Source organism: Mobula birostris, chromosome 31 (genome assembly GCF_030028105.1).
Source record: "Mobula birostris isolate sMobBir1 chromosome 31, sMobBir1.hap1, whole genome shotgun sequence".
Lineage (NCBI taxonomy): Eukaryota > Metazoa > Chordata > Chondrichthyes > Myliobatiformes > Myliobatidae > Mobula > Mobula birostris.
The window spans coordinates 6,978,051-7,000,863 of NC_092400.1; the positions used below are offsets into that span (position 1 = coordinate 6,978,051).

The 22,813-nt window shown below is 44.1% G+C and overlaps 1 protein-coding gene and 1 long non-coding RNA gene across 8 annotated transcripts in view; one reads left to right on the forward strand and one right to left on the reverse strand.

The window, feature by feature from the left end:
* Positions 1–674: 674 nt before the first annotated feature.
* LOC140190844 (coiled-coil domain-containing protein 60-like) overlaps positions 675–22,813 on the reverse strand; it is an 88,154-nt gene continuing 66,015 nt past the window's right edge. For 3 of the 7 annotated variants that reach the window (XM_072247736.1, XM_072247730.1, XM_072247737.1), the window contains 6 exons: positions 19,768–19,855; positions 14,466–14,564; positions 8,525–8,665; positions 6,011–6,145; positions 3,679–3,868; positions 675–2,686 (listed from right to left, as the gene is read on the reverse strand). In XM_072247736.1, coding sequence (XP_072103837.1) covers positions 2,579–2,686; positions 3,679–3,868; positions 6,011–6,145; positions 8,525–8,665; positions 14,466–14,564; positions 19,768–19,855 — 761 coding nt within the window. In that variant the 3' untranslated portion in view covers positions 675–2,578. Of the gene's footprint in view, positions 2,687–2,722; positions 3,000–3,678; positions 3,869–6,010; positions 6,146–8,524; positions 8,666–14,465; positions 14,565–19,767; positions 19,856–22,813 lie in introns of those variants that run through there. The other 4 variants (XM_072247732.1, XM_072247731.1, XM_072247734.1 and 1 more) reach the window with 4 other exon arrangements.
* Positions 14,624–22,813, forward strand: part of LOC140190845 (uncharacterized) — a 33,226-nt gene continuing 25,036 nt past the window's right edge. Inside the window, exon 1 of the long non-coding RNA XR_011883694.1 lies at positions 14,624–14,685. This is a non-coding gene — a long non-coding RNA (uncharacterized lncRNA). The remainder of the gene's footprint in view (positions 14,686–22,813) is intronic.

Consider the following 22,813-nt stretch of genomic DNA (forward strand, 5'->3'; position numbering starts at 1 on the left):
GAGTGCATATGGCATGCTTGCCTTTGTTAGTCGAGGCACTGAATTCATAAGTCAGGAAGTTATGTTGCAACACACATCAAAGTTGCTGGTGAACGCAGCAGGCCAGGCAGCATCTCGAGGAAGAGGTACAGTCGACATTTTGGGCCAAGACCCTTCATCAGGACTAACCGAAGGAAGAGCTAGTAAGAGATTTGAAAGTGGGAGGGGGAGGTGGTGATCCAAAATGATAGGAGAAGACAGGAGGGGGAGGGATGGAGCCAAGAGCTGGACAGTTGATTGGCAAAAGGGATATGAGAGGATCATGGGACAGGAAGCCCAGGGAGAAGGAAAGTGGGGGGGAACCCAGAGGATGGGCAAGGGGTATAGTCAGAGGGACAGAGGGAGAAAAATGAGAGAGAGAGGAGATACCCCTTGCCCATACTCTGTGTTTTTTCCCCCCTCCCCCTTTTCCATCTCCCTGGGCCTCCTGTCTCATGATCCTCTCATATCCCTTTTGCCAATCACCTGTCCGGCTCTTGGCTCCATCCCTCCCCCTCCCACTTTCAAATCTCTTACTAACTCTTCCTTCAGTTAGTCCAGACGAAGGGTCTCGGCCTGAAACGTCGACTGTACCTCTTCCTAGAGATGCTGCCTGGCCTGCTGCGTTCATCGGCAACTTTGATGTGTGTTGCTTGAATTTCCAGCATCTGCAGAATTCCTCGTGTTTAAGTTATGTTGCAGTTTTGCAAAACTCTCATTAGGCCGCATCCGGAATTGTGCACACAGTTCTGGTCACCCCATTACAGGAAGGATATCGAAACTTTGTGGAGGGCGCAGAAGAGCTTTACCAGGAGGTTGCCTGGAATAGAGAGCATGCACTATAACCAGAGGTCGGACACACCGGTGTTGCTTTCTAGGGAGCAGCGGAGGGTGAGGGGAAATGTGATTGAGGTTGATAAGATCATGAGAAGCAGAGATAGAGTAAGCAGATAGTATCTTTTTTCCTAGGGGGTTGAAATGTCGAATACCAGAGGGCTTGCATTTAAGATCAAAGGGGGTAATTTCAAAGGAGATGTGAGGGGCAAGTATTTTACACAGAGAATGGTGGGTGCCTGGAATGCACTGCCTGGATGGTGGTTGAGGCAGATACATCCAGGACTTTTAAGCATCATTTGGATAGGCACATGGATGTGAGAAAAATGGAAGGATATGTACATTGTGTAGGCAGAAGAGATAAATTTAGTTGGCCATTTGATGATTAATTTAATTGGTTCAGCACATTGTGGGCCAAAAGGGCCTGTTCCTGAGGTGTACTGTTCTATGTTCTGTACTGTATCTGTCAGGAATAACTAACAATGGCAAGTTTGCTTACTTAACCATGGCTGTCATTAACAGCAAAAAAGCCATGTGTTAAATTCTGGTCAGTCTTCTGACCAAATGTTAATTAGTAATAGCTGAAAACCCATTAATTTTGGACCCTCAATTACCAGTAGATACCTCCCAGAGAACAAGAAATCATGTATTGAACACAGAGGTCAACAGAAATCATATTGATTAATTGCAGGATTAATCTCAAGTGAGATGGTAGTAGTCAGGGAGAGTTTAAAGATTTCTTAAAGAGAGATTAGCTTTGTTTGCCACTCATACATCAAAACATACAATGAAGTGCGTTGTTTGTTCAAATCTAACCAGCGAGGATGTGCTGGGGGCAGACCGCTAATAATGCCATGTTTCTGGCATCATCACAGCATGTCCATAACTCACTAATCCCTATAGCCCATATGTCTTTGGAACACCCCAGGCTTAATGGTATTGGTCCATTGTGTATAACCCCTCGTATTATATCAATGATACCATAGCAGCACTGGATGGCAGAGCTGATGATTTTTCACTGGTTCATCCTAGCACAAACTCTAATGGGTTGCTAATTGCCATTCTTTTGAGATTCTTTCTCCTTGTAAACGGGTTCTTGCTAGGAGTGTCGAGAAATCTTGCTCCTTCACTTTCAGTATTTAAAGTTTGGAAAAGTGTGCTTGTTAGTGCTTGGATGTTCAGAATGAGCAGGAGAGTCACCAAGAGAATCAGTGCACATACACGTGCCCTTAAAGCTGAAAACAAGAAAAGAAGAGAAGGAGGGATGCAGTAAGAAAGCTACAACAAACATCCAGCAGTTTAGGTTGATACGGTAACTCATGAATGATATCCATTTAGAGTTGAGAACAAAATTTGGAAAAGGAAGTATCATTTCCATTGGTCTATAAATGGAAGGAATCACTTGTCAAAATAACAGGAGCATCTATTACCATATTAACTCCTTAGTTTAATCCATGCCCAGTTTATTATTGGAAAACTATTTAAATAATGTGGGCAAAATTACATGAGATGTTATTAAGGCTAACGAGCATCTGTTTTGCATTGCATTACAGTACAGCTGGCCAGTTTACCAGACTCTTCCAAACAGCAGCTACTTAAATCCCATTTGTGTTCTTTAACATCATACACAGTGATTTCAGTTCATTTATAATTGAAGAAAAAGGTACGGAACATTTCCAGAAGCTTCCATGTAATAACAGCTCATCACTTCCTCCTTCTGTGATCTTCACCTCATGGGTGGAGCACTCTGTATCCTCTGTGGCGTTTTCAATTTCAACTGCAGCCAGCTGTCATAGTCCTCCATGGGCATCTGAATCACTTTGTCTCGCATGAACTGTGAAGAAAATGGTCAGGACTTGATGGGGGCGGGGGGCGGTTTCAGATTGAGCCCAGCAACAGAAAACCGAGAATGATGGAAATAGTCAACATGTTAGGCGGCATCCAGGGAAAAATTAAGCAGAGTCAATGCTTCTCCAATGATGGAAGGTCATTGATCTGAAGTGTTAACTCTGTTTCTTGCTCTGCAGGTGCTACCTGACCTGAAGAGTATTTCTAGCATTCCGTCGTTCCAGGTTTCCAGTAGTATTTTGAGTCTGGGATGTTGTACATACTCACAGAGGTACAGTAAATTCCCTCTGATGGTTGGTCTTAATGTAAATAATGATAATAATGATTCTGTGCACCAGTTTTTAATCACTAACGTCTGTAAATAATGTTTAATTTTATGAAGGAATTTTATGAAAACAGTTAAGTATTGAATTAAAATAAAAATAGGTCATTAGTATTTTAACACATCTTTGTACATTTAATAAAATGTAGAAATTCTTCCCTTTTTTCATATTCATATTTGCATCTTTCAGTTAAATTTAATAGGAATAAAGGACCTAATCTGATTTGAGGGGACTGTAGTAATTAAAATGGAAAATGTTGGCATCTGTGGACAGAGAGACTGGGCGTCACAGTAACCTAGGGGTCAGTGCAACACAATTACAGCGCCAGTGACCCAGGTTCAATTCCACCACCGTCTGTAAAGAGTTTGTACGTTCTCCCGGCCACCGCGAGGGTTTCCTCCGGGTGCTCTGGTTTCCTCCCAAATTCCAAGCACGCGCGGGTTAGTACCACCTCAGCACCATTGCATCCGGGCAAGGAAGCAGCAGCAATAAATAACACCTGGCCAGTGTTACCCCATCACTGAACATACACCTGAGCCCCTCTCTGTCAAGACTCCCTCCTTCAACAGTGCAATAAGGTTCAAGGTCCTTCTCTGCAGAAATGCTTTCTACCCACATAATCCCTGGCTGTTAATAATTCCATTAACGGCCTCACCTCAACTGCTGCGCTGACGTCCGGCGAGCAGAGCTCCCAATTCCGCAACCCGTGAAGCACCTTGAGGAAGTGCTGTGGCCAAATCCTGAAGTTCTGCCGTACTCCGAACTTCTCCAGTCTCCTCAGAGCTCGGCTGATCTTCTGATTCCGTTGTACTGCCTCGGGAACACTGGACAATAAGCTGGAATACCTGAAACACAAGAGAAGGCAGAAGTTCTCAGTGCGTCATCAGGAACAACACTGAATGTAGAAACCGTTCAGACAGGATGACTCTCAACATCTCTCCACCGCTGTAGCTCTTGCTTCACAATCAGGAGCTTCATGAAACACATATTGTGAAAGTCTCAGTGAGGATGGTGCCAGAACGTTCAACTGTGGTGGAACAAGATTCTCAACCTTTGCAACATCAACAATATTAACTCAATGACTATTTTAATTCATTCATTCAGTTGTATCACTCCACTTGTTCCCACCTGAGGGAAGCTACCATGGCACTAAGTGGGGTCAAACCTGTGATGTATGTTCAACTGAAGAACAGGGCATCTTAGCACACTAGGGATTGAAGGAACAAAGGATGTTTTGAAATATCTAGTCACCTCACCTATCTGGATCATATTCTTGGTTCTCATTTTTCACTTACTATACTTTCCCAGAGTATTTCAAGGATGCAGAGGAGATTTACCAGGATGTTGCCTGGATTGTCATGAGCCCTGCGATTTGCTTAGAGTGTTGAGCTTCCAGGGTTTTTGAGCACTTGTATTTGCCAATCAATATCTTAACTAGAGTTGTTAAGCCCTTGTGTTTTTGGTTTAATCTTGTCCATTTAATTGTGGCTGGTACATGTTTCAAGTATTTTACGCTTATTTAAAGAGGATTTCCATTCAGTGTTTTGGAGGGGGCCAATGTGTGAGAGAGAGTGAGTTGTCTTGTGGTATCACTCTGAAGCTCTGCTGGTATTTTGATGCCTAACCTTTCTGTTTCCTCCTGGGGATCCTGCCTTTCTTCTGCACCTGGGTTCAGTCCTTTGAGAGCGCACCATGACAGAATTTCCCCCCCCCCCCCGACCACTCCCACGGACCCAGTGGAGGTTCTGAGCTTCTCTAGTCTATTTTCAAGATTTTTTCCAAGTTCTCTGGGTCACAAGGTCCGTACGGCCTCCCATGTTATGCAATGCTTCCAAGTCATGTGCTATGTTTCTGAGCTACATATGATCCATTCCAGATATTCCAGCACTCCCTCAAGCTCCAGGACTGCCTTGAGAGCTCCCTGTACTCACAGCTGCTGGCCTTAGGTGGGGAGGTACTGTCACCAGCCCTTGGCTTGTCATAGAGCGTTAAGCTTCTTGGGCTTTTGAGCACCTGTATTTGCTAATCAATTCACACAGATACAGTTGTGTTTCTATGTTATATTGACTGTCCTGTTGTACATACTGTTTATTACAAATTACTTTAAGTTGCAGATTGCACATTTAAATAGAGATGTAATGTAAAAATTTTTACTCCTCATGTATGTGAAGGATGTAAGTAATAAAGTTAATTCAATTCACTATCTTAAGTAGAGTTGTTAAGCCCTTGTGTTTTTGGTTTAATCTTGTCAAATTAATTGTGACTGCCACATGTTTCCCTCACTCTGATTATTTAAGAGGACTCTCATTCTGTGGCTTGGTGGGTGTGGGATCATTGTGTTGGAGAGAGTAAGTTGTCTTGTGATGTTGCTTGGTTGCTCCTCTGAGGGTCTGTTGGTACTCTGATATCTAACCTCTTGTTCCTGTCTCTTCCTGGGGATCCTGCCATTCCTCTGCTCCTGGGTCCAGTCTTTTGAGAGCACGCCATGAATGGATTAGATGGTATGTTTTATTTTAAAGATTGGGGGAGCTAGGGCTTTTCTCTGCTGAGCAAAGGAGGATGAGGGGCAATGTGATAGAGGTGCATAAGATAATAAGAGGTGTCGATAGAGTGGACAGATAGTACCTTCTTCCCAGAGCAGCAATGCCTAATACAAGAGGGGGCATCATTTTAAGGTGATTGGATTGGAGGAAAGTATTGGGGAGGGAAATGTCAGAAGCAGTTTTGATTACACAGAGAATGGTGATGTGTGGAAAGCCCTGCCAGTGGTGGGGGTAGAGGCAGATGTAGCAGGGACATTTAAGAGATTCTTCAACAGGCACATGATGAAAGAAAAATGGAGTGGGTATGTGAGGAGAAGGGTTAGATTGGCTTTGGAATAGTGTGAAAGGTTGGCACAACATTTGGCTGAGGGGCCTGTACTGTGTAGTACTGGTCTGTGTTCTGCTGCAGTAGGAAAGATTTTGCAGAGAGCTGCTGACACTCACCAGGTTTCTGTTGTCCCTTCTGTTTTATTGCCTCTGGATTCCTGAAGAGACCTCTGCAGGTCCTCGCTGAACGTATAGAAGCTGCTTATGTTTTCCAGTGCACAGAATTTCCGCTTGCTGGTGTCCCACCGGTTCCTGTAATTGCCATTTGCAGAGGTAATCAGGAATGAGCTGACCATCCCCCCACCACCTTTAGCCACCTCATTTGCCTCCTCACCACATCACCACATCCTACCAAAGACAGCAAACTTACTTTGGTATGTCACCAAAGACATAAATTTCGACTGATGTACCGTGCTTCCAAGGTTGTCAAGCCGAGGGGTGGTAGTGGGGACAAGCTCCCACTACCTAAAAGTGCTCCTCACGGCATATGCCTCAAATAGCCTCTAACAACCAAGTCTAACTCCTAGCCTTCTCGTGTGGTTTAGCCTCTAAGCCCAGTGGAACTGTTTCTACTGACAGGAGAAGGGGCGAAGGTGGGTCCTGGTGCCTTAAAATCAGTGCTTTGGGTAGATGGAGCTTGTCAGCCTGGGAAGGCAGTCCACCTAAGAGAGGGAAAACTCTGATTTCAAACCTCTGCTGCCTTGCAGCCATACCCACTCATAGGAAAGGCTTTGGGAGTAAGCCCTGAGGACAAATCCAGAGCTGGAGTCCCTAAGGCAGTCGGACGTTGCCTGCAACCTCGTTCTGGCAACTCCTGTGACGACACTGGTGCCAAGCTGTATCGGCCCTTGCCCTTCCCTTGGACAACATCGGTGTTGTGGAGAGGGGAGGCTTTCTGCATGGGCATCTGCTGGTCTTCCATACAACCTTGCCCAGGCCTGCACCCTGGAACTCCGTGGTCTCGTGAGACTAATGGATGCCACCACCGTGGAGAGCATTCTCACTGCATCACAGTCTGGTGTGGGGGCACTGCACAGGATCAAAATAAGCTGCAGAATGTTGTAAACCCAGTTGGCTCCATCATGGGCACTAGTCTCCCCAGCATCCGTGACATCTTCAAGGAGCGATGCCTCAAAAAGGCAGCATCCATCATTAAGGACTCCCACACCCAGGTCATGCCCTTCTCATTGCTACCATCAGGGAGGAGGTACAGGAGCCTGAAGGCACACACTCAACAATTTCTGAATGAACATTGAACCCATGACACTGCTTCACCATTTTTTGTTTTGCACTATTTAATTTAACTTTTTTATATATATTTCTTACGGTAGTTCAGTTTTTATTATTACGTATGCAATTGTACTGCCGTTGCTTAACCACGAATTTCACGACTTATGCCGGAGATATTAAACCTGATTCTGATACCATTCAGCACACACCACTTCCTAGTCCCAAGTTCAGGCCAAAAGCCTGATTGCTTTATGGCACCAATGCTCCACTCAGTGGCCACTTTATTAGGTACTCCTCTACATTTTCTCATTAATGCAAATATCTAATCAGCCAATCATGTGGCAGCAACTCAAAGCATAAAAACATGCAGACATGGTCAAGAGGTTCAGTTGTTGTTCAGACCAGACATCAGGGCAGGGAAGAAATGTGACCTAAGTGACTTTAACCATGATTATTGAGTGATTTCTGGTGCCAGATGGGGTGGTTTGAGTATCTCCGATACTGCTGATCTCCTGGGATTTTCACTCACAACAGTCTCAAGTTTACAGAGGATGGTGTGAGAAACAAAAAAATATCCAGTGAGTAGCAGTTCTGTGGGTAAAGATACCTTGTTAATGAGAAAGGTCAGAGGAGAATGGCTAGAGTGGTTCAAGTTGACAGGAAGGCGACAGTAACTCAAGTAATCACGTTTCAACAGTGGTGTGCAGAATAGCATCTCTGAATGCAAAACACATCAAACCTTGAAGTGGATGGGCTACAGGTGCACAGACCATGAACTCACAGGAATACGCTCTCTGGCCTCCTGTACCTAATAAATTGGCCTCTGAGTATATTTCTTCATTGGAAACATAGAAGACTGCAGATGCTGGAATCTGGAATAACACACAAGATGCTGGAGATCCTCAATGGGTGAGGCAACATTGATGGACGGAATTGGGCAGTTGAAAATTTGGGTCTGGGCTATTTCTCTGATTCTCTGTTGGAGAGAATAAGACCCTTTGTTTTTGCCTCTCTTCACTTTGGGAGGTTTTCCAAAGCCATGGTTAAAAGGTGAGTCCAGAATTGTGGGGACACACTCTAGTTCCTCCCCTGAACTTGAGGATTGCTGGTACATATACTGTAGCCAGCTTCTGACAGTGTTAGTTGAGACAATGGCCTTGTGTTAAGGAAAAAGAAAGACAAAATATCAAAATATTAGATCATTTAGAAATTTCCAAGTGCCTCACTCACAATCCAAATTACAAACAACAAAAGTGGTGTCAAGTTCACAGCTATCTTGTATTGTTAACACTTAAAATAAAAATCCCAACAAGGATTTAAACCATGGCATATCAAATTCAAAACTACATAAGAAAATAATTGGATTTCGGCATTGAAATAGAGAAGAAATTATCTGCCCACTTTTCCAAGGCTTCTAGGTTGTCATGGAGACACAAGGCCGCTTCCTTCGTTATCTCAATGAATTTCGACTGCATCTCCAGAGGGAGGGAGGATCTGCTGGCAGAAAACAGGCTGCTTTTTGAAATGGGGCTGGAAGGGGAACTGCATGTGAGAAAGGAAAGATTGTTAATATCATTTCCTTCAGTCCAAATGCATGGCACTTAATCATTCAAATGGCATTCTTAGTCAGCCACACCTGGTAACATTACACATACACAAACACACCCGTATTAAGCTCTGTGCTGACATATGACAAAAGATATAGAAGGATAAGTCAAAACCTGTACATAGCATTAATCCAGCTCTCTGTCTGCAAAAGCCAACTGGAAATTTAATTTTTTCACACAGCAATGCATTTAGCTCCATACTGTTCTGCGAATCTGACTACTTTTAGATGCTGAAAAGAATTTTCCACCATTGCATTAACCCACTTGTGAGCAGAATAAATTCAGTCTGAACATCTGCTGATCTTTCAGCATCCAAAGTTGCTTACTGCAAAACTGGCCTGATGCTCTAAGAATTATTCACAGCATTCGACCTGTTCACTGTCACTTTGATAGCATTCTGATTTGCTGCCGAGGATGTGATAGACCCACCTTTGTCAAGAGTGTTCTTATGCAAGCTCAGGCAAAATGGTAAGGTTAATGCAGATGGCTCTGTCATGTAATTGCTATGGTGAAACTGGCGTGCAATCACTTGGTAACGATGTATCAGATTCCATTCTTCAGCACTGAAGTTGACTGCTTCGATCATTATGGTTTCCCCAGAACCCTTCCCTTAAGCCCAGATATACAAAAGGAAGGAGGTGCAGGGAAAACGCCAAGCCAGTCTGACAAGGGCAGCAACTGGAATACAGCTGAGAGGTATTCATACCATGAGAGTGTCCCAAACACTAGTTTCATATCTGCTCTTTAAACATGTGAACAGTGGATCTCTGTAATTTCCCTTCTTCATGACTTTAAACCGAGTGTAGGTGCATTGGGAAGAATCAAGGCTGTGATTACTGTGGTGCTGTGCGTGGTTGAGCCCTTTGTTCCAGAAGCCGTTTTCCCCACAAGTACATGGGGACTGAAAATGAGCTGTGATGCTGAGTGTAAAAGAAAGTCAAGTCTGCTTCTGTCCTCACCTGATGTCCACAATGATGTTAGTGTCTGTCATTAGGTACGGAAACTGAGAATAAATACATTTCTCTTTCTGATGGCACAGCCACCCATGACCACCAATGACTGTGGATTCAGCTTCAGACCATCCCACTTATGGTTTAGCTTCACACAGTCTGTACTTGAGGTCAGAACTACTGGAAATGTGTAAAGTTGTGAGGGGGAGGAAGCTCGGGAAAATAAATAATTGCTCCTTTGTTTAACTCCCAGGTCACCACCATGTGTGAGTTTCACCTTCTCAAAATCTCTGCTACAGACAACCTGTTCTGTCTGCAGCAGGCTTTTACCAACTTAAAATGAGCAAATGTCCTAACAACCCGGCTCCTTGGAAATTCCTCCATTCTGCCCCACCTTATGTCATTAGTCTTCTTAACCAAGTTGACGTCAATACCAAGAATTCTCTCCCTAAACATTTGTGCCTCTTTCCTTCTAAATAGTCCTTGGATTAAATATCACTCCACGTAATGCTTTTCTTTCTGGTTTGGTATCCATGTTTTCTATGTGACATGCTTTCTTATACTAAAGACCATGCATTTAAACTATTGTCAGCAAATCAAGAGAATACTCAATCACTTATTACAGATAGAGTTAAATTACTTGAAAGTTCAAAATAAACTTATTATCAAAATACATTTCTTCGGTTGTCCATCAAAATACGATGACGACGTCTACTCACCATATACAACGCTGAGATTTGTTTTCTTGTGTGCATACATAGTACATCCAAGAAACACAACAGAATCGCACCCAACAGAACAAACAAACAACCTATGTGCTAAGGGCAACAAACTGTAAAAATTCAAAAGAAAAAAATAATAAAAAATAAGTATTGAGAACATGAGATGAAAAGACCTTGAAAGTGAGTCAGTAGATTGTGGGAACAGTTCACTGATTGGGCAAATGAAGTTGAGTGAAGAGCCTGATGTTTGAGGGATAATAGCTGTTCCTGAACCTGGTGGTGTCGGTCCTAAGGCTCCCATACGTACCTTCTTCCTGACAGCAGCACCCATGGCCTGGGTGTTGGGGGTCTTTGATGATGTATGCTGCCTGTCTGCAGCAGCGCTCCGTGTAGATGTGGTCAATTGGTGGGGAGGGTATTACCCGTGATGGACAGAGCCATACCCACTTCTTCTTTAGAAGTTTGTCAAAGTTTTACATATCATGTGAATCTTCATTAACCTCTAAGGAAATAATGGCACTGCCGTGCTTTCTCTGTAATTGCACTAATATGCTGGGCACAGGACAGGTCCTCTGAAATATTAACACCGAAGAATTCAAAGTTGCTGACCCTCTCCACCCCTGATCCCCCAGCCTCTGGTTTCCACCTCCGGAAGTCAATAATCAGCTCCTTGGTCTTGCTGACATTGAGAGAGAGGTTGTTGTTGCGGTACCACATGGCCAGATTTTCAATCTCCCTACTATCTGCTGACTCGTCACCACCTTTGATTCGGCCAATGACAGTGGCATCGTCACCCAACTTAAATCTGGCATTGGAGTGGTGTTTAGCCTCACAGTGACAAGAATAAAGTGAGTAGAGCAGGAGGCTATGCACACAGACTTGTAATGTGATGGAGATTGTGGAGGAGATGTCTTTTGTCAATCTGAACTGACAGAGGTCTACAAATGAGGAAATTGAAGATCCAATTGCACAAGGAGATATTGAAGACAAGGTCTTGAAGCTTATTGATACATTTTGAGGGTATTAGTGTTGAATGCAGAGCTATAGACAATAAGGAAACTTCCTGATGTACACATTTTTACTCTCCAGACGTATCAGGGTTGAGATGAAGAGCCATGAAAAGGCACCTGCTGTGGACCTGTTTTGCCAGTAAGCAAATTGGAATGGAACAAGTCACTTCTCAGGCAGGAGTTGATACGTTTTGTCACCAACCTCAAAGCACTTCATCACCGTGAACGTAAGTGCTACTGGACAATAGTCATTGAGGCAGGTTACCATGGTTGATTGAAGCCTGCTTGAAGCAGGTGGGTACCTCCGGCTGCCAAAGTGAGAGCTTTAAGATAGCAGTGAATACTCCAACCAGTTGATCAGCACAGGTCTTTAGTACTCGGCCAGGATTCACTCTCCTGAAGGATACTTTCAGGCCAGCCTCCGAGACTGAAACCACAGGGTCATTGGGGGGTGTGGGGGTGAGTGAAGGTTCCTCCATGTTTTGATGCTGAACGTGAGCATAAAAGGCATCGAGCTCATCGGGGAGCAAAACCCTGCTGTCACATATGTTGTTTGGTTTCACTTTGTGAGAGGTAATAGCACTCAAGTCCTACCACAGCTGTTCAGCATCCCCCAGTGACTCAAGTTTGGCCCAGAATTGCCATATCTTTCTGGGGATTGCGCCTGGACCTGAATGCCACTGATCTGGTCCTCAGTAGATAGCAGACCTCATGGTTTATCCAGCACTGCTGGTTGGGGAGGACTCTGAATGATTTTGTGGGGACACTCTCATCCACAACTGTTTTAATAAAGTCCATGACAACTGTGGTGTTTCCACAGATACTAATATCCATGGATTCAGATCTTCTGATGATTCCACTGACTCAAAGCAATCCCTTCCTCACACGACCACCACCTTGTTGTCTTTAACTCTGGAGCCCTGATCTTTAGCCTCTGCCTGTATGCAGGTAGGAGAAGGGCAGCAAGTGATCAGATTTCCAGAAATGCGGTCTAGGCATGGAATGGTAGGCATTCCCACTCATAGGATAGCAGTGCTCTCGTATGTTGGGACAGTTGTGGATGCTGCAGTTTATATGCTGATGATAATTTGGCAGCAACTTCTTTAAACAAGCCTGACTGAAGTCTCTGACTATGATTTAAAATGTGCTGTGGTGGGCAGTTTCTTGTTTGATGGCAGCATTCAATGTGTCGAGTTCAACTTTTGATGGTATGTAAACTGCAGTCAGGATCATGGAGGAGAATCCTCTTGATAAGTAGAACCGTCGGCAAATAGTCATTAGATGTTCCAGGTCAGGGAACAAGAGTGCGACACAAGACCAAGACTGCTGCATCCGAACACCTCAGAGAGGTTATGAGGAAACACAGACCCCCACCTTTTGCCTTCTCCAAATCAGCAGTTCGGTCCATTCTATGTATCAAGAAGCACTCAGGTCTGATCACTGATTCCAATGTGTTTGGAGTGAGCCACGTCTCCATTAAACATAGAACGCAGCAATTCCTCATTTCCCTCCAACACAGCAACCTTGTCCTTGGGTCCTCAAACGTGTTCGCCAGCGACTGTATATTTGTTAATAAGATGCTAGGTCGAGGAACTTTCATTGCTTGGTGATTCATTCTGGCTTGGAGTCTTCCCCTCTTCCCTTTCTTCTGGCTATGGTGATGTACATTCATCCGCTTAAAGGTGCCACACCTGCATTCTTGAGATTTACGTCTGCCAAGAACTTCAGAATATTGTGAAATTGCTAGTTCATTAAGCCAGTTCAAACATACACTGCTTGAAGGGAAATTACAGACTGCAGATTGCAACGAGTGTAATTCAGTAGAAGAATATTTACAAGTCTTGTAAGCAGCCCACAACACGTTGCCCTGGTTCACTAGTGCCATCTTTGGAAAAAAACACTTAATTACTTATTTATAGCAACAAAGCCAGAGACCATTCAACCCATCAGGTCCATGCTAGCATCCAATTGAGACATCCCACCAGTCTCACTCACCCTGTGACATCCTTGTATCCCAGCAACTCATTTTCCTTCACATTTCCATCAACTCTCCTTTGACCCATTGACCAAGTATCTGCACCAGGGATTGAGTTACAGTATCCAATCGCCCCACCAGTAAATCTTAGGGGTGCAGGAGGTAACCAGAGCATTCGATGCAAACCAGTGCAGTCACAGGAAGAACATGCAGAATTCAAAGTCATTCTTTTAATACAGTGTTTCCATTAATAAAAGGTAACCTCTTTAAAAAGGCATTCTCTGATGACAGAAGGAATCACCCATTTAGAATCAACATATGTCCAACTCATTAACTATCATAGACCATACTGTATACTCCCATCTTCCTCCAAATAAATTTTGGAATGCACTATAGAGTCATAGAATCGTGGAGCACTATAGCACAGAAAGAGGCCTTTCGGCCCATCTAGTCTATGCTGGCCTAGTTTTCTGCCTAGTCCCATCTATCTGCACCCAGACCCTCGCCCTCCATAGCCCAAACAACAGGAATTCTGCAGATGCTGGAAATTCAAGCAACACACATCAAAGTTGCTGGTGAACGCAGCAGGCCAGGCAGCATCTCTAGGAAGAGGTACAGTCGACGTTTCAGGCCGAGACCCTTCCTAGAGATGCTGCCTGGCCTGCTGCGTTCACCAGCAACTTTGATACCTCCATAGCCCTCTCATCCAAGTACCTATCCGAACTTCTCTAAAATGTTGCAATTGAACCTGCCCCTTGTTCCACACTCACATTACCATCAAAGTGAAGAAGCTTCTCCTTGCATTCCCTTCAAACGTTTAACCTTTCAGCCTAAACCTATGGCCCACTTATTCCAGTCTCACGCAGTCTGAAGGGAAAAGAAGCTTTCATAACTCATAAACGATAGGGATGTGAAGCTCAGAAGGCTGGGACTAGTTCATATTTGAGAAGATTTAAGTCCTACTCTTATACCAAATGACAATGATGGTTAATTATAGAGGTTTGTGATCCATCTTGTCACCATACGAACTTAGATTGCAGACAAATTTAGCAGGTGCCAACTTTAATTTGGAAAGTACCTTTTTGGTCTCTGCTGTAATTTATTCACATCAGCTGGTGGCTCTGTGCTGTGACTGGCCCGTGGGTTCATTTTTCCATTACTCATGACAGCTGTTGAACTGCAGGAAATGAACCTTCATTACAAACCGTTAAAGTTATTGATCGATTTATCAAAATAGCACGCAAATGTCGTTCAAAGCACATCATTCGTTTGAAGTGGAAGGACACGCTGCAAGGATGGTGAGTGATACGGAGTCCTAGACAGAGCAGGGAGGCTTACTGAGACAAGAGACTGTGGCATAAAGCATGCAGCTGAAAGAACTCGGCAGGTCGGGCAGCTTCTGTAGAGGGGAAAGGACTGTTGAGATCCATTGTTTGGACTGATCTTGGCTTCCACTCTCATTGTTGCAGTAGCAATCTCTCTCTCCTTCCCTCACTAGTGAGAGAAAGCCTGTCTGAGTTCCTGAAATGAGGTAATATACCATCATTTTGGATGCTCTTGTTGGGGGCTTGCATGTGGGAGGTGGTAGGGCTTGCTTTGGGATTCTGATGTTTCTGTCATTCATTCTTTGGAGTGTTTGGTTTTGTTGATGACTGTGAAGACTGAGAATTTCAGTTTGCATACTGAATACACTCTCTGTTATTAAACGGAACCATCTGAAGGAGGGGTCGTGACCAATATAAAGAGGAGCGGGAGAAGGTGGATCCAGGTGAGTCTGGGTGAAATGAGGAAATAGCAACAGAGGCTGGGAGTTAACTGGTTAACTGTTGGAAAACATCAAAGGTCATAACCAGGGAAATGCATCCAGTTCCAGTCATCACATTTTAGGAAGAGAGTGAAAGTGCCATATTTCAAGGTGGCGGTTATTTTAGTTTACGGTTGTAAACTGAGACTGGGGTTGCCATTCTTAGGAAGCGGAGAGGCGATTTGGCATTAATGTGCAAGATCATGACGGGTTTAGATACAGCGCCTATATAAAAAAAAACAATATTTACCCACACCCCCCCCCGGAAATTTTCATGTTTTATTGTTTTACAGCATTGAATCAGAGTGAATTTAATTTATCAGAGTGAATTTAATTTGATTTTTTTGACACTGATCAGCAGGAATGTACTATATTGTGTCAAAATGAAAACAAATCCCTACAAAGTGATCTAAATTATTTACAAATATAAAACACCACCTTTAATATGACACACCAAATCATCACTAGTGCAGCCAATTGGTTTTAGAAGTCAGATACAGTAATTAGTTAAGGTGTCCTAGCTATATATAAACCTGTGTGCAGTCAAGGTGTTGCAATTGTTTGTAGTAAAATACATAGGTATCTGGCAGGTTCAAATGCTGGTGAGTCAGTATCCTGGCAAAAACCACACCATGAAGACAAAAGAACACTCCAAGCAACTCCACGAAAAGGTTATTGAAAAATACAAGTCAGGAGGTGGATACAAGATAATTTCCAGGTCATTGAATATCCCCTGGGAGTATAGCTAAGTCAATCACCAAGAAATGGATAAGTAAAATGGCACAGCTGTAAATCTAAACGCAAACCACAGGAATTCTGCAGATGCTGGAAATTCAAGCAACACACATCAAAGTTGCTGGTGAACACAGCAGGCCAAGCAGCATCTGTAGGAAGAGGTACAGTCGACGTTTCAGGCCGAGACCCTTCGTCAGGACTAACTTAAGGAAGAGTGAGTAAGGGATTTGAAAGTTGGAGGGGGAGGGGGAGATCCAAAATGATAGGAGAAGACAGGAGGGGGAGGGATAGAGCCAAGAGCTGGACAGGTGATAGGCAAAAGGGGATACAAGAGGATCATGGGACAGGAGGTCCGGGAAGAAACACAAGCGGTGGGGGGGGGGGTACCCAGAGGATGGGCAAGAGGTATATTCAGAGGGACAGAGGGAGAAAAAGGAGAGTGAGAGAACGAATGTGTGCATAAAAAGATGGGGTACGAGGGGGAGGTGGGGCCTTAGCGGAAGTTAGAAAAGTCGATGTTCATGCCATCAGGTTGGAGGCTACCCAGACGGAATATAAGGTGTTGTTCCTCCAACCTGAGTGTGGCTTCATCTTTACAGTAGAGGAGGCTGTGGATAGACATGTCAGAATGGGAATGGGATGTGGAATTAAAATGTGTGGCCACTGGGAGATCCTGCTTTCTCTGGCGGACCGCTTTGCTGAACATCTACGCTCTTCCTCTCTTTTTGTAAGACTGCTGTGACGTGAATTTAGAAGATTGAGGGGGGATCTTATTGAAACGTATAAAATCCTAAAGGGATTGGACAGGCTAGATGCAGGAAGATTGTTCTCGATGTTGGGGAAGTCCAGAATGAGGGGTCACAGTTTAAGGATAAAGGGGAAGCCTTTTAGGACTGAGATAAGGGAAAACTTCTTCACACAGAGAGTGGTGAATCTGTGGAATTCTCTGCCACAGGAAACAGTTGAGGCCAGTTCATTGGCTATATTTAAGAGGGAGTTAGATATGGCCCTTGTGGCTAAAGGGATCAGGGGGTGTGGAGGGAAGGCAGATACAGGGTCCTGAGTTGGATGATCAGCCATGATCATACTGAATGGCGGTGCAGGCTCGAACGACCGAATGGCCTACTCCTGCACCTATTTTCTATGTTTCTATGAGGGCACAGGAAATCACAAGCAACATTTCTCCATGACAAATTCCTCCCCAAATTGTCTACTTGTCCCCTTCCCCACATGTGGTGCCAGTCAGAAGGAGCTCGTGGGATTCTTTTACTCTGTACTTGGATCGGGTCTGTGTTTGACAGAAGGGCGAAGATCAACACGGAGTGGATGAAACCAAATTTGAGAAGAATTCTCCACAGCCTTTCTCTGTTGACCGTCAAAGGGACTTGGGAGGCCAACGCACAAGCTGATGTCCAACCTGCTCAATCTAAACATAGCCAGGACAAGAGGACACATGCAAGTTTTGAAGAATTGATGTATGAAGAAATGTTGACAACATTGGGCCTACACACTACAATTTAGAAAAATGAGAGGGATTTATTACCGAAAGATATAAAATTTTGTGGTGGATTGAGACAAAGGATGTTCCTTGGGAAGGATTTCAGATATTTCAGAATTCCAAACTCTGACGCCCTAAGCTGTAATAGCGTCGCTGTGCATCTATTTACTTAGTATTGTATTTGCACAGTCTGTCCTCTTTTGCATATTGGTTGCTTGTCGGTCTTAGCTTGTGTGGAGTTTTTCATTAATTCTATTGTATCTCTCAGCAGATGAGAGGTGACCTGATAGAGGTGTATAAGATGATGAGAGGCATTGATCGTGTGGATAGTCAGAGGTTTTTCCCCAGGGCTGAAATGGCTAGCACAAGAGGGCACCGATTTAAGGTGCTTGGAAGTAGGTACAGAGGAGATGCCAGGGGTAAGTTTTTTATGCAGAGAGCGGTGAGTGCATGGAATGGGCTGCCAGCGATGGTGGTGCAGGTGGATACAATACGGTCTTTTAAGAGACACCTGAACAGGTACATGGAGCTTAGAAAAATAGAGGGCTATGGGTAACCCTAGGTAATTTCTAAGGTAAGGGCATGTTCGGCACAGCATTGTGGGCCCAAGGCCTGTATTGTGCTGTAGGTTTTCTATGTTTTCTATGTTTCTTTGTTCTACAGTGAATAACAGCAAAAAAAAATCTCGGTAATATTTGGTGATCTGCAGTACTGTGCAAAAGTCTTAGGCACGTATACATAGCTAGGGTGCTCAAAGACTTTTGCACAGTATTGTAGTAATTTTATGCATTGCATTGTACTGCTGCTGCTGCAAAAAGAACAAATTTCACGACACGTGAGTAATGATAAACTTGATTCTGATATGGGTCTCTACTGTGGACTGAGAGTGTGACGGGGGTAGGGAGAGGGCAATCACGGTTGCGAAAAGGGGAAAGGAGAAGGGAGAGGGGAGGGAGCGGGAAGCACCAGAGAGATATTCTGTAATGATCGATAACCCAATTGTTTGGAATCAAATGACCTTGCCTGGTGTCTCGGGGCTGCATGTGTCTGCACTCACGCCACCATCTGCTCCTAGCATTCCTTCTTTGACGCCTGTCCCACACTCCTCCTGCAGCACTCCACTCTTGCCATTCCAAACACCCTTTGCTCCCGCCAGAATTACAGCCTCGCTTTCCACTCCACGTTGACAAATAAACTACTGTGCAAAAGTCTTTGGCACCTGAGCTACATATACATGTGCCTAAGAATTCTGCACAGTACTGTAAATGTACTTTGATAATAAATTTACTTTGAATTTTGAATCAATTGCAGAGCGTTCTGATCCCATGGAGGACCCATAAGTTAGATTAGATCCCACAAAGTCATTGTGCTGGGAAGTCATCCTTAACCTGAGGGGCTGAACAAGAAGATCTTTCCATCTCATTGCCCCTCCCTATATATCATCCTGCTATCCCTGTTTCTCATTACATCACCTCTCCTTTCGATACTGCTCATACTTCACATCTTCCCTCCCTTGATGCAGGCACTAGCATGGATATTTCAACCACCTCAGCACTGCACAATCCCTAGGATAATTCATCACAGGGCAAGGTTGCTTTTTAAGGGAAGCACTTACATAGAAACACACCAGTGTTATGTTGGGGTGATCTATTGCAACCCGTGCTCCCAATGCGGCCTCCTCTACATCGGTGAAACCCGACGCAGATTGGGGGACCGCTTCGTCAAGCACCTCCACTCCGTCCGCCACAACAGACAGGATCTCCCGGTTGCCACCCACTTCAACTCTGCTTCCCATTCCCATTCGGACATGTCCATACATGGCCTCCTCTACTGCCACGATGAGGCTAAACTCAGGTTGGAGGAGCAACACCTCATATACCGTCTAGGTAGTCTCCAGCCCCTTGATATGAACACAGAATTCTCCAACTTCCGGTAATTCCCTCCCCCTATCCCCATTTCACTCCGTCCCCTCCCCCAGCTGCCTATCACCTCCCTCATGGTTCTGACTCCTTCTACTACCCATTGTGTTTTCCCCTATTCCTCCTTCACCTTTCCTGCCTATCCCCTCCCTGCTTCCCCTCCCCCACCCCTTTATCTTTCCCCTTACTGGTTTTTCACCTGGAACCTACCAGCCTTCTCCTTCCCATCCTCCCCCCACCTTCTTTATAGGGCCTCTGCCCCTTCCCTCTTCAGTCCTGATGAAGGGTTCCGGCCCGAAACGTTGACTGATCGTTTCCACGGATGCTGCCCGACCTGTTGAGTTCCTCCAGCGTGTTGCCAGTGTTATGAATTGTTTCAAAGGTAGTGGCAGAGCTTCCTAACAAAACATGAAACAAATTGTACCTTTGCTCATTGTTTCTTGGATCTTTCTGTTCTCCATGAAGCTCTGTGTTTATGCTCTGGTGTACAGAATCAAGTAGTTTCTGAAGATCTGTCGGAAAAGCACAATGGTGGAATTCAGAGCACACTTTCAGATTTTGCTCCTCCTTGCCATCAAGTTTCAAGTTTTTGGGTGTCAAGATCTCTGAGGATCTAACCTGGTCCCAACATATCGATGTAGTTATAAAGAAGGCAAGACAGCGGCTATACTTCATCAGGAGCTTGAAGAGATTTGGCATGTCAACAAATGCACTCGAAAACTTCTGTAGAAGCACCATGGAGAGCATTCTGACAGGCTGGATCACTGTCTGGTGTGGGGGGGGGGGGTGCTGCTGCACAGGACCGAAAGAAGCTGCAGGGGGTTGTAAATCTAGTCAGCTCCATCTTCGGTACTAGCCTACAAAGTACCCAGGACATCTTCAGGGAGCAGTGTCTCAGAAAGGCAGCGTCCATTATTAAGGACCTCCAGCACCCAGGGCATGCCCTTTTCTCACTGTTATCATCAGGTAGGAGGTACAGAAGCCTGAAGGCACACACTCAGCGATTCAGGAACAGCTTCTTCCCCTCTGCCGTCTGATTCCTAAATGGACATTGAACCCTAGGACACTACCTCTCTTTTTTAACATACGGTATTTCTGTTTCTTTGCACATTTTTAAATCTATTCAATATAAGTATACTGTAATTGATTTATTTCTCTTCTAGATTATATATTGAATTGAACTGCTGCTGCTAAATTAACAAATTTAATGTCACATGCCAGTGATAATAAACCTGATTCTGATTCTGACTCAGCACTGCTGCAATGAGGTGTGTGGTCTATCCTGCCAATGCGTGTACAAATGGGGAAATGGCACTCCTCCCCGTGCTGTTCTCTGGCAGCAGGTAAGCAATTTAGCACAATTATTCTCAATCTGATGTCAGACAGGAAAGCCCATTGATGGCCAAGACATCAAACAGTGGAATTGGAACTGGTTTTCTGTGGTCACAGGGAGATCAGTTGCCGTACCAAGACATGATGCATTCAGAAAGGATGCTTTCTATGGTGCTTTGAAGAAGTGTCTCTCCAGTGACTCTCAACGAAGACTCTCTCTTTGATTCAGGTATATATAATCTAATCCACAACATATGATCTGATACCACAAATCAGCAAGGTCACTGGCAGCTGAGGTGATATTACTACTGCAGTTCTAGAATTTGGCCAAAAGGAGTCTCCGAAGTTAATTTATAGCCTCACCCTCTTCACATTGACAGAGGAACCGCAGAGAATCTGTAATCATGACCGTTGAAGTCCAATTCTCGTTACTTCAGATGGGCCTCTCTGCCAAGGAGTACAGGGGAAGTCTTTGCCAATAAATTCCTAACTTGCTCCTTCAGTTAATTTTGTCCATTGGGAGACATGTTTGATGTACAGCAACTTCAAGACAAATGTAAAGAGTAGCAGCAACCAAATGGTCTTATTCAACCTCAATAAAGCTGTCAACTACGTCAGCCAAGAAGGATAGTGGAAATCCATCTCAAAACTGCTTTCATCTGCTTCATCTCAAACAAGCGAAGCACACCAGATATCTCAGCAATGCTGTAATTCACTTTGGAAATGCAATACATAAGCAAGACTAATAAATAGTACACTTTTGGAGGCTTGACTACCATTGACTTGTTCACTAAATCATATGACAGATTGGGTCTTACATCAAACATAAGCAAAACAAAGGTACTCCACCATCTTGCTCCCATTCTACAACAACATCCCTTCTCATTAAGTGTCCAAGATGAGATCCTGGAAAACATGGTCCACTTCCCATACCGTGGAAGCCTCTTCTAAATGGAGGAAGATAAAACTACTGAATTCACTGCCTCTTCCAATGTTACAGCAATAGCCTTTGGCCACCTGAAGGAAACAGTACTTGAAGAATATGATCTCTAACCTGTCAATAGTTCATGGTTCAAGTGTGACCTCTGCTAACCTATTATGCTTCAGAGATGTGGACTATCTACTGGGGGCAACTTGAAGTTCAAAGTCCCACAAAATGCTATCTTGAGATCCGTTTTCTTTACAGGAGAAAGGAAATACAATTAAATTTTATGAAAAACTATCCATAAACTGTTAAAGACTGACAAACGCCAATGTACAAAAGACAAACTGTGCAAATAAAAATGAGACCGAGAACATGAGTTGTAAAGAATCCTTGAAAGCATAGGTCATAGATTCAGTTCACAGTAGTGGTGAATGAAGTTATCCACAGTGGTTCAGGAGCCGGATGGTTTTAGGATAATAACTGTTCCTGGACATGGTGATATGGGACCTAGGGCTTCTGTGCCTCCTGTCCAATGGTAGTAGTAAGAAAAGAGCATTGTTTGGATGGGGTTGTGGAGTCTTTGATGATGGACGCTGCTTTCTTGAACTCAAAGCACTGGAAAAGTACCACCAACACAACCTCAAATCTTTCAAACACAAAAGCAGAATGAACAAATTAAAACCATAAAATATAGAACAGTGTAGCTCTGTATAGGCTCTTCAGACCATGATATTATGCTGACCTTTTATGCCGACCCCATGATCAATCTAACCCTTTTCTCTTACAGAGCCCATAACCTTCCATTTTTTCACACCTCTTAAAATATGATACACCTCTATCAAGTTGTCTCTCATCCTCCTTCCCTCCAAAGAGAAAACCCCTAGCTAAATTAATGTCAATTTCTTCTGCTAAGCCAACATTCCCAGTATCAAAGCTGTAATCGCATAGCCACTCCAATGGTGGACCACATTGTCTCCATGCCTGACACTATATAGTGCTAACAGGCTCACTGGTGGGGCCCAATCATGGCAAGCATTTACTCTGTATCTTCTCAAAACCTCATTGAAGAATCTAACATTTTATTAACTTATGAGGGAGTCTGTCCTGAGGGGAAATATTCAGAGAGATACCAAGAACCTTTGGCCTCTAACACAGTAGAATGGAAGTTCAGTGAAAATTTAGCTGGGCCAGGAAAATGGATGTGGGTCCTATA